This window comes from Calidris pugnax, unplaced genomic scaffold, assembly GCF_001431845.1.
Source record: "Calidris pugnax isolate Ruff unplaced genomic scaffold, ASM143184v1 scaffold68, whole genome shotgun sequence".
NCBI lineage: Eukaryota > Metazoa > Chordata > Aves > Charadriiformes > Scolopacidae > Calidris > Calidris pugnax.
The window spans coordinates 1,765,809-1,777,889 of NW_015090921.1; the positions used below are offsets into that span (position 1 = coordinate 1,765,809).

A 12,081-nucleotide genomic window follows, 5' to 3' on the forward strand; every position below is an offset into this window, starting at 1 on the left:
GTGCTCTGGCTGTACTTTGTAAGGGGAATTCTCTTTACGCTTGGCTAGGATGTGGTGCATGGGCAGTGGCAATTCCCTTTGTGACGGCGCTCTGGCTGTGGTGTGGTGCAGTTTCTCCCAGAAGCGGAGCCAGCCCTCACTCTCACTCTTGTTTTGTTTTTTGGTGTAATGTCTAGCTTTATTTGCAGCTCCTTCAGCAGACAGCAGCTGCGTCATCTGGGAACCTGAACACATTGAGCAGCCTCCACCCAATGGGAGGTGAGTTTTTTTCCACTAGAAGACAAATTCAGTGCCAAAGAAAAGAGGAGGAGGGTAGAGAAAGTAGCCAGAAGGCTGTAGACCCATTAACCTCATTTAAAATAATTAGGCCTGGCTTTATCGGCTCCTTTGGAATGACAGGAATCCTCTGCTACAAGCATGGATGTTCCTTCTTAATCTTAGTTAACCATTTTCCCCAAGGTAAGTTGTGGTATGCTGGTCATCTCCCCTACCTCTGGCATTTAAAATTATCTTCCCTTATGGGTACAAAAAGATGGCTCTGTATATTTGTTTTTATCCAAACAGGTGCATATGTAAAGCTTTGTGTTTTGACGTAAGCACTAATGCATGGGTTTCAGCGATAACAGATTCTTAAGTTCCCTGTTTAAAATTCTTTTTCCTAAATACGTCAAAGTTGGAAATGCAATGTTGGTAGGAATGTGAATTTTCAGCGATAACAGATTCTTAAGTTCCCCGTTTAAAATTCTTTATTCCTAAATACATCAAAGTTGGAAATGCAATGTTGGTAGGAATGTGAACTAGTCCTTCATTCAGGTTCTTTAATTCCTTCATTTGAATTACCATTCATTACACCATTGCTGTTAGTGAAGTATCAGCTTAATTAGGTATGAGCCAAATTCCTTGCTGTGGCCTGCTAGTCAGAATATTCACTAAATATAGCACTACTGGGGCTGCAAATTGATTGTCCCTTCTGTCTTCACAGGGCAAGGAATAATAAAACATATGTTAGTAACTCCAGTAACTCCATTGTATAAATCCTTCTGCTGGCCAAAAAACCCTGTAGTTTTGGTTTTAATACTGAACTCCTTAAGCTTTTGAAATTACCTCCTGGAGTTTTATGGTAGTTCACAATATTACGTGCCCTGTCTGTGCAGAGGTTGATCTGAAAGTGTTAAGAAAATAAAGTGGCTTTCTCCATCTGATTTGTGTTGACACACCCGTCAGTAACAATTGCAAACTTTTGTAAAGTGTTATGATTTTGATTGTGAAAACTTTGATTCATACTTGAGGTTTATTCTAACCTTAACTACTTCTGTTTACTTTTTTCATGTTGGACCTCTTCAGAACTCTTAAATATAAGACTCTTGCCACAAGTAATTTTTTAAAAATGAGTTTCACTAATATCCTGTGGGTGGTGACCTATACTAGATTTTGTTATGCACATGATACTGTTTTTCCCCCCCTCTCTTGTGTCTGTTTAAAAGCAAGTGGTAATAAAGGAGAAAAACAGTACAGCAGCTCATGTTGTTACTACAATAAGGGCTGGGGAAGATGCTAACTAGCTGAGGTTGCCTGTGAAGTTTCCAGGATAATTCTGTTCTCACTATTTAAAAAAAAAAAAAAAATTAAAAATTGAGAACTCGGACATATAAATAGCATGTTGCATGGTGTTTTGAAATAATTATTTCAAGTCTGATTCTTCACTGAGAGAGTTTTAGTTTCAAAGTCCTGTTACTATCTCAGCTGACCGCCTTTCTTGAAATTCATGCATAAAAAAAATTAGGTAATTAGATCCCAAACTATATCAGACTTTTTAGACAGAATTTAATCTTAACCCTGTTTGAAAGCAGATGGGAAAACAATGTGGTGACAAGAGGACAGGTGCAGTGTGTACATGCCAGACTGCTTCAGAAAGGAAGCAAGCTGCTCTCTTCTTCACTAGCTCTAACACTTGCACTTTTAACACTCTCTAGCATACTAAAAACAAAACCCACAACTTTTTGGTTTTAACTTCACGCTTTTGTGTTACAGTGGCACCTTGATAATCTAAATAAAGGCAGAATCCTCTTGTTTCAGGCACTAAATATGGTTAAGGAAACAGACTCTGTCACAAAGAGAAAACAATTGAAAAAGATCAAAAAAAACCCCAAATTAACTATGCTAAAGGTAGTAGAAGTCTTTTAGAAAATAAATTGTTTATACTGCATTGTCACTTACATTTTTATGTTGTCTGTTTAGATATTTAGATTACAAAACTGAGATTTTAATTATTTGAGATCGTGCTTTGTCACCAAATACATACTAAGCATCCAAAAGATAAGGTGCCACATCTACGTAGGATGTTTTGATGATGTTCTATGAATGGTGATTAATTTAATTTTGGTTTTAATTTTGTAGGGAAGAATTACTAGGGATTGTCTCAAGTCAGATGAAAAGAGGAGGAATTGTTAGAATAAATAATAGTAGAGACAAAAAAAGGAAATAAGGTAAAAGAGAAGAGAGGCAGAATTGGAAGAATGGAGCTAGCCTACCACAGGATGGCTAAAATCCAGAATTCAGAAGATGATCAATATCAAAGATAATCCCATGGCAGGAACAGAGGGTAAACTACAGTGTCAGTACTGACCAAATGGTTTCATTAAAAAGTTATGACTCAAAATTAAGGTGAGTCAGATGAGTAAATTGACTGGTTAAAGTTCATCAACACAGGGATACCTTCCTTGTTCTACAGTATTCCTGGATGTTTACCCACAACATGCTTTATGTTTCCCATTTTTCTTACCACTTTTGTTGGACCAGCTGACCAGCCTACGAGTCCCTTGGCTGATCTTGTGGTCAGGAGTTGACACGTAGCATTGTCTCACAATTGACTGTTGCTTCTCGGCTTCCAAGGGCACCAAATAAAATGTGCTGATACTCAGGAGATGGTGGGTTAAAGGTGTGAATTGTGGCCACTGTGGTGTGTAGGCCTTCTCGAAAGAATTCTGCAGTCACATGCAAAGAGAGTGGAGAGAAGAGGAGGTTATTGACCTGGTGTCTAGACAAGTTCTCTAACTTGCAGATGAGCTGTCAGACGCTGGCTTAACTCTCAGTTAAAGCTGCTGTGCTTTTGAGAATGGAGAGAACACTGCTTGAAAACTTCTCTACTCTGGAGTCTCCATCTGGGATTATGCCTACCTGGTCTTTTACCAAAACTCATCTATCTGGGAAAAAAAAAAATACTCTTTTTTAGTTATAACAATGAATTGCAATGTAGAAAAAGATCAGTAACTGGTATTAAGCCTGTTGTTTTTAAGCTCCTTCCCATTACTCCTTTGTGATGGGCTGAGGTTGCTGGATCTGCTAAGCTTGGATGATGTTGACTATTGTAGGAGAAACTCTGTGCATTCTTCGATGTGTTGCAGGCCTGAACGCGATGCAGTTACAGAACCTGGCGGCGTTAGCGGCTGCGGCCAGCGCAGCGCAGAATACACCCAGCGGTACCGCTGCCCTCACGTCCTCCAGCAGTCCCCTGAGTGTGCTCACCAGCTCAGGTAAGAGGCTGCCTATGCTGGAGGAGTCACTTCAGGGTAACGTCACCTGTTTTGTCTATCCCTTTTTGGCACTTTTCGTATTGAGTCTTTAATAGATAAGGTGTTTTACTAGTAGATTCACTGGCCTTTATTTAGGGTAGATATCTTTGCTGCCAGCAAAGACTTTTTACCTGCTGTGTTCCTTCCTCCAATGGTCAGGTTAATTACGAGTGAAAAGAATTTTTGAGGTCGTTGTGAAGCAGAAAGGTAGGTGACCTCTTTCCAGTCTCGTTATTGAAATCTCATCACGTATTCGGTTTCTCTGTGATTTTAGGCAGGTACTGTGACAGATGTACCCTGCTCCTCTGGATGTGGAGAGAGAAGATGCCTTAAGCATCAGTAATGCATTCTGTGCACTACAACAGTGCAGTTTATATTCCTCTGGCATTAATGAAGAAAACTACCTCATAGAACTAGGATAAATAGACCCCTAGCACATTTACTGGAAAGCGATTGTCTAGAAGTGAGTGTATGAGTTGCACCTAAAAGTCAGTATCTTGCTCTTCTGGTTTGTTTTTTTTTGGGGTTTGGGTTGTTTTGTTTTGTTTTTTACTTTAGGTTATGTACGCTATCCAGAGAGGCTAGAATGTCCAGTAGTGTTCTTTTGCTGTCTTACTGTTAAATGTGATCATAAATGCGACAAAAAAGAAAACAAAAAATAAATTAAATTGTGCTTACATAAGACATGCTCAGTTTTTAACCACAAACGGGGTTATTTCTATCCTGTTTTCAGTTATTTCTAAATACTGACATGGGAAGGGAGACCCTGTCTTTTCAGGGTGTCAGTTTTCCAGCTTCTACAGTGTGGTATGTGGGTTTGGTGGTTGGTGGGTAGGGGTTTTTTTTGTTGTTTCTTATAAAAAGCCAAATTGCTTATCCAGTTTTGAAATCCAGCCTAGAGAGTTGACATCCTCACCAGTGATTGTGAGAGACCAAAGGGGGTTGGGGGTGTTTTAAATTTACACAGGTAGCTTTTTGTATTGTGTAGGAGGACCGAAGAGCTGGACCAAGAGATTATAAAGAGATTACAAGGAAAAGCTGTTTAGAAAACCTTATGCCCCAGGAGTTAAACCATGAGTGCTTTGCACAGTTTTCTACTTCAAGAAATCCCCCAGAAAGAATTCAGTTCAAAGAGTGTTCTGTTGCTGGACAGTTTTGGGGATTTTGCATGAAAACTTTGTGGTCTGCAATCCTTAAAGATTAAAATATCAAAATGTATCTTGACTCCCAGCTGTGGTATCATATTCTATAATTTTAAAAAAAAAAAGCAAAGAGTTGAGGCTATAGAAGAGCTGCATTTATAACCCTTTCTTCATCTTAGAGAAAGCGTGAAGGTGAATTTATCTGAGAATTTCTCCCATATTTCCTCACGCAGAAGCAGAGCTGGAATTGTCAGGTTACAGGTTGTTGTGACTGGTGTTTAGAACTAAGATTTCCTTGTTGGCTTTCTCATGTACTGACTGGAGCAAGTTTGTTCTCTGATTTGGTGAGGTGGGGAAAGAGGACTGGCAGGTTGTGAAGTTCACATGCCAGGCATGCTAGAAAAGACAGAGGCGGCCTCTTCTCAGAAGTGTACAGTAAAAGGACAAGGGCAACGGGCAAAAGTTGCAACAGAGAAAATTCTGACTGAGTATAAAAGAGAAATAAAATTAATGGTGAGAGTGATTAAGCTCAGGAACCAGGTGCTAGAGGGGCTGTGGAATCTCTGTTATTTCAGAGATTCAGGGTGCAGTTGTAAAGGACCCTGAACGGGCTGACCTAAGCCAGAGGTTAGACCAGCTCTGAGCAGACCATTAGACTAGATGATCCACAGGTGTCCCTTTCAACTGAAGTTATGCTGCAATTGTGTGATTCTTTGGGGTTGGTTTCCCCTCCATGAATGCTGGCTGTTCCACAGCACTCTGCAGATTCCTTTTCCTTTGGTGAGAGACGTACCTTGGGACTCTGTTCCACTGTTGATCATGCCGGTGGAGGGCTTAGGGGGTGGGACGCAGTCCAGTTTCAAGTACCTTCTGTGCTGAACCCAGTTTTCTGATTGCCAGTCATATCAATAAATGATTATGTGTCAACAATCAAGTAATCATAATGGGTCATTTGAATTAATATCCTATACAGGTGTATCACTTCGCTCTTCATAGGCTTGTAACATGAAGCTGTCACTACTGTATTGCTCTTGAAATTAATTTCAAGTATAATTTTAAAGAGTAGAGATTAGCTTTGTTCGAAAGAAATAAAAAGTTCTGGAGGATATGTGGTCTGTATGTTGTCACTGACATTAAATGCTGAAACAGTTTCAATGCTTGTCATTAGAGGTATGAATATGCTTCACCTTTTAAAACTGAACTTAAATTGCAGGGAGGGGAAGCCTCAATGTGTAGAGACAACATTCAATTTCATGGTCCTTCCTGTAACTATACAGCTTTTTAACGCTTTACTCTGAACTAGCAATTATCTCTTATAAAAGCAAACTTGAAATTCTCTTTTGGTTAATACTTACATGTGCGTTCACACGCTATGTATTCACATAGAAGGCTGTTGGACTACACACGTTCAGACATCCCTCCTGAACCATACCTAGACCTTGGAAACACTCAGTGTATAGCTGTTCAGTACCGTGTGTTAGTAAATGCCTGCCTTATCTGTGAGACATATGGCAACATCCTCTGTGAAAACCTCTTAAACCCAACTGCAGATGAGATGACTACCGGCTTGACTTCTGTCCATCTGTCATCCAAATGTTGACCTGATGCTCATTTGGACGTCTCTTCCACATTGTCCTCAAATTGTGTAATTGGTGGAAATATCCAGACAATCATTATGCGTAGTTACCATTTTGATTTTCTCTCATCTCCACTGATACCTTTTGTGTTTGGGGAACTTGAAAGTCCACACGGTGCTGAGTTGTGGACTGTGGACAGGTTACATGTCAGAATGGTTGAAATCAGAGGTGTTAAGTATTGTTGTTGTGCTGTCTTCCTGCTCATTTCAGGTGACTTTTTTTTGGTATTTCCAAGCACTATTATGTATTTTGGTGTAGAATAGGTTGGAGCAAAGCCTTCAACCTTGCAATAAAGCATCTACTCTTTGGAACTGAACAGTCTGCTGCTGTATCCATGTATAGGTAGTCCATGTTACAGAGACCATGGCCTTAGATAAACTTACTGGAACTAATGCTGGTACAGCTCAGTCAGATTCATTGTGTGAACTTTAGTGCTCATTGCTTGGATGCTAAATGACTGAATTAGAACAGACTTACTGTTCTCTTAGTTTACCTACCTCCACAAGTAGGTAGTTGATGTCCAAGTTGCTTTATTTTTCCTAGCTATTCTTTACTACATATCCAAATCTTCTGAAAACCTTATCAAGTATTTTCAGCTAGTTATCTTAGAATTAATTAACATTTTGACTAGATATAACTCAGTAGATAGATCTAAGAAAATATAACCTCAGTAGCAGGCAAAAAAACCCACCAACCCACCAAAAACTGCACAGAAACAATGTTTAGAAGTAGGGATGAAGTAAAGAACATGTATAAAGCTGTATTGGTTTTCGTGGACCTGGCAGGGGGGTTGGACTAGATGATCTCCGAAGGTCCCTTCCAACCCCATGTGATTCTGTGATACTGTGTGCTGTTTTCTGGTCTAAAATAACACACAAAAACCAGAAGTACAGAAAGGATCACTAGAACTGTGGAACACTTTCCCTATTAAGAGCAATGAGAGAGCCTGAAAAAATAGAAGACTGATGTGGGAGGAGGACATAGAATCATAGAATTGCCTCGGTTGGAAGGGACCTTTCAGATCATTGAGTCCAACCATCAACCTAACACTGAGAAAAAAAATCACTAAACCATATCTCTAAGCACCACGTCTACCTGTCTTTTAAATACCTCCAGGGATGGTGACTCAACCACTTCCATAGGCAGCCTGTTCCAATGCTTAACTACCCTTTCAGTGTAAAAATTTTTCCAAAGATCCAATATAAACCTCTGCGGCACAACTTGGGGCTGTTTCCTCTTGTCCTATCACCTGCTACCTGGGAGAAGAGACCAAACTTTCCCCCCCGCCATGGCTACACCCTCCTTTCAGGGACTTGTAGAGAGTGAGAAGGTCTCCCCTCAGCCTCCTTTTCTCCAGGCTGAACACCCCCAGCTCCCTCAGCTGCTCCTCATGAGGCTCGTTCTTCACACCCCTCACCAGCTATATGATTGAAGCCTACAAATATATTAGTGTTGCCATGTAGACAACACTTTCCCCCCTGCCATCACTGCACCCTCCTTTCAGGGAGTTGGAGAGAGCAAGAAGGTCTCCCCTCAGCCTCCTTTTCTCCAGGCTGAACACCCCCAGCTCCCTCAGCTGCTCCTCATGAGGCTCGTTCTTCACACCCCTCACCAGCTATATGATTGAAGCCTACAAATATATTAGTGTTGCCATGTAGACAAATAGGGGAAAAAGCAGTTGTTAGATATTTCTTGGCAGGAATTACAGGATATCAGGTGAAGTTGTCAGCTGACAGTTCCAAAATAAAAAGTGCTATTTCTTTGCATGGTGCATGTTTAAATTGCAGAACTCATGCCTTAGAGCATGGTAAAGTCAAACAATTCAGTGTTCAAAGTGCACTGAAATTAGTGAATGAAATTCGTAACTTTAATACAAAGACATTGCCCTTGGCTGAAAAACCCCTGGATTTGCAAATTGCTCCATTTTTGGTGTATAGACTATATGCACCAACTACATATACAATTACCTTGTAATTGCCCTGTATTTCTGCTCTATTGTTATTTGTCTGCCTGTAGTCATCAGAAATGGGATGCTGACTCAGTACAGCAATTCCTATATACTTATGATAAAGAAAATAAACCAAACTGTTAAATTTTTGTGGCACTTTCAGTACTAAAACATTTCTTGTTTTGCTTAAAGAGATTTCTGAAAAAGTCAGCTGAACTAAAATAACTGTGGTCAGCTTTTTGTAGTGGTTTAAATGAATTTGTTTAAAATCACAGGCTTTTAAAAGTAGGGGGGGGGCATCCGTTGTCTCTTTTACTTGGCTCTCTATCCTTGGCTTCATTCTCTTTTTTCCCATACCACTGCTATTTTATTGTGGTTTGGTTTTTTTTAATGGTGTTCTCATCTGTCAAATGTAGTGGTGTTTTGAATTACGTAGATTAGCAACAAAGTGTTGCAGAAACAAGTGATTTTTTGAATGCTGCCTTTTATTCAGCCAGCTATACTGGTTTTTTTCTACCAACTTGAGGGTTATACTGTAACTTCTTCTCTGTGTTTTTCCAAGATTCAATATACTACTGATAATAAGACAGAAGTGTCTCCTTTTCCTCAGAGTAAAGCATCTTAACATACAGTTTGGGACACGGTTGTTCAATTTCTGACTTGCTAAAAGGATTTGTCTAGAACTTTTCTTAGGGGAGGTTTGTCATTTCCTCTGTCCATATAAAATCTAAACAGTGGTGGGCAGTGCAGCTCCCTGGGTTCTCTTGCAGCTTGTGTTAGGTACAACTGCTTTTGTCAGGTACAGCTTTTGCTGGGGCTTGTTAAGCAAGTGTATCCCATGGAAATAGTTATCATACTGCATTCCATCAGAGACTTTGTGCCATATATGTGAAGTGGGCAATATGTAGTTTGTGTGAATCTCCTTGAAAGATGCTAACAATTCTTTTAAAAGTTTTAGTGGATGTACACAGCATAACTGAGAATCACAAAACCACAAAGGAAACTGAAAATGCCTGAATTTCAGTTCTTCTGTTACCCACTTGGTCAGAGAGATAAATTCCTCATGAAAGCAGACTACAAGATGCCTCTACAGCACCAGTCTTTAATATCTTTTAACTTGTAGAACCCATAAATATTTTCCAGTGCATTTTGTGCAGTAAGCTTAAACTTCTGGATTAATAACAATACGCATAGATTTTCTTATTTACCTTCTTCAGATTTCTAAGCAGTCCACAAAGCTGTTAGGAAAACCATCGCTATGTAATCATAAAAATACTACTCTTATTTTATCAAGTCCATAAATCTTGGTAGAATACCTTAATTTGAACCACTGTTTCTTTTGATATACCAGCTTCCCAAAGTTTTTTTTCTTGTGGTTTGGATGTCTCTTTCTGTAGAACAAACTACCTGTTGTAGAATTTGGCAGGGCTAGGTACTGTATTGTGGACTTCTCTTACTGGGTAAACATGGTGGAAGATGTCAGTGGCACAGTCAACCGAGGATAAACAATCTATTTTTGATGTAAATTCCAGGACTGTTCTTGGCCCTAGCCCAAGCTGCTGCAATGGGATTTTTCATGGAAAATCATTTCTTATGTCAGAATAATCTGGGCATCTGCTGTTCCTGTTCTGGCAGTATGGGAAAACCATATGTTCAGTTTGACTGGAACTTTCTTTAACGTCCCTAGTATCTGTGGTTTGGGTCTCTTTCACCTTGTGTGATGTTTCAAGGATGGATGTTAATGCGTAATGATTATTACACAGTTTAGGCAGCAGGAAACGGGCACTGCTGCTGGTCACCTTATGTTGACGTACAGAGTTTAGCAAACATTTGTATATTATCTGAATCTTAGGTGTCTTACACTTAGTGAAATTATTATTGCTACAAAGAGTAGATGTTATAATGAAGTAGTAGAAATTTGTCAAAAATATAGGAAGGGTTTAGAATATATAAGTAGTATGATCAATCAAGTTGTGTGGGTTTGGGATTTATTATTTTTTTTTTGACATAAAGTATGCTGTGTTGCTTTGAGCGGCTCCTTACTAGCCTTTTCTAAAGAAATAGCTGTGTTGCTTTGATCGGCTCCTTACTAGCCTTTTCTAAAGAAATAACTACATGAAGAAGTTGAATTACTGCTTGAAGTTTAATTATCTTATTTTAATAGCAGGTTCCTCACCTAGCTCCAGTAGCAGCTCCTCTGTTAATCCAATGGCTTCTCTTGGAGCACTGCAGACACTGGCGGGGGCTACAGCAGGCCTCAACGTTAGCTCTTTAGCAGGTAAGCTATGTGTTGTGGGTTGGGGGAATAGCTAATTATCATTCCTCAGGCTGTGCTACTTTTGTGGGGGCTTTTACCTGCTTGAAAGGTACTTGATCTGGCTCAGTGGAAGTACTCAGTCATCTTTATTTTCTCTTCCTTATACAGGAATGGCAGCCTTAAATGGAGGACTTGGCAGTGGTGGTCTCTCAAATGGGACAGGTAGCACAATGGAAGCCCTCACGCAGGCTTATTCTGGAATCCAGCAATATGCTGCTGCTGCATTGCCCACACTCTATAACCAGAGTCTCTTAACACAGCAGAGTATTGGTGCAGCAGGAAGTCAAAAAGAAGGTAGGGAGAAAGTTGTAGAAACAACTTGAGAAGGGTTTTCAAAAGGGCAAGCCCAGCCCTTGTAGCTACCTTATCTCCAGAGCATTTATTTGGCATTTTTTAGAATCCTAGAGTTACTGAAGATAAAGAAGGAAAACCTGGGAGGCCTCTCTGTTAAGGGCAGTCCAAAGTAGTTTATATACAGAAGGGTTCTCCCAGGATTTGTCTAGTCTTAAATGCTTAGCAATAGTACTCCGACATCTTCTTGGAGAACAGGAGTGTATGAATCTGCAGCCTGATACATCCCACTGTCAGGGAATCAGTTTTTGATTTTGTTAATTTTGCTTTCTTGGTCCTTCACTTCTTCCCACAGACACTTAATGCCAATCTCTTCACTCTATTCAGAATCAATGTAATGTGCAGTGTAATGGAGAATGTAAATATTCAGCAGAATGTAGGATAATATTTAGAAAATAATCTGTCGGATTTCAAGTAATGTATTTTGTACTGAGATTTATTTAGTTTCTTTGGGCTGTGAGCTTTGCATAGCCATTTTTGGTTTAGTCAGCATCTGGAGCTCAAATTTACTGTTCAGCTTTCATTGCAGCAAAGATCTGTGAACCAGTTTTGGTACAATGTGGAAATTACGAGCCAAAATACTGAGAAAGAGCTAGAATTATTTGAATGATCAGAACCAGCAAAGGGTCATGCTGATTTATTCTGGAATCAAGTACTCCACAGAAGTGTAAACAGCAGTTTCATTGTTTTATCTAGAAAATTTGGCTTGACTGGCTCTTTCACCTTTTTTTGTGGAGTGAGCCTGTTTTATCCGTGCTCTTTCTGAATTTATATTCCTATTTGTGGTTTGAAGGTCCAGAGGGAGCCAATCTGTTTATCTACCACCTCCCCCAGGAGTTTGGGGATCAGGATCTGCTGCAGATGTTCATGCCATTTGGAAACGTCGTCTCTGCCAAGGTTTTCATTGACAAGCAGACCAATCTAAGCAAGTGTTTTGGTACGTTGGGTCTAATTGTTACCTGCAGAAAGGTGGCTTCTCTCTAGTAATCTCTTTTCAAGTGTACTGTCTAGTCTAGCTTTTAAGTCGAGTAGTGACTACTTCTCTATATTCCTAAAAAATAAATCAATCAATCTGAACTATTCTAGTAATGAACTGTATTTTCCTGATTTTTCA

At 39.7% G+C, this 12,081-nt stretch overlaps 1 protein-coding gene across 17 annotated transcripts in view; it reads left to right on the forward strand.

Annotated features, from left to right (window-relative positions):
• CELF1 (CUGBP, Elav-like family member 1) overlaps positions 1-12,081 on the forward strand; it is a 61,211-nt gene that overhangs the window by 40,932 nt on the left and 8,198 nt on the right. For 5 of the 17 annotated variants that reach the window (XM_014950190.1, XM_014950189.1, XM_014950188.1 and 2 more), the window contains exons 9-13: positions 177-258; positions 3,405-3,533; positions 10,467-10,577; positions 10,725-10,910; positions 11,761-11,904. In XM_014950190.1, coding sequence (XP_014805676.1) covers positions 177-258; positions 3,405-3,533; positions 10,467-10,577; positions 10,725-10,910; positions 11,761-11,904 — 652 coding nt within the window. Of the gene's footprint in view, positions 1-176; positions 259-3,404; positions 3,570-10,463; positions 10,578-10,724; positions 10,911-11,760; positions 11,905-12,081 lie in introns of all 17 variants that reach the window. The other 12 variants (XM_014950180.1, XM_014950181.1, XM_014950179.1 and 9 more) reach the window with 5 other exon arrangements.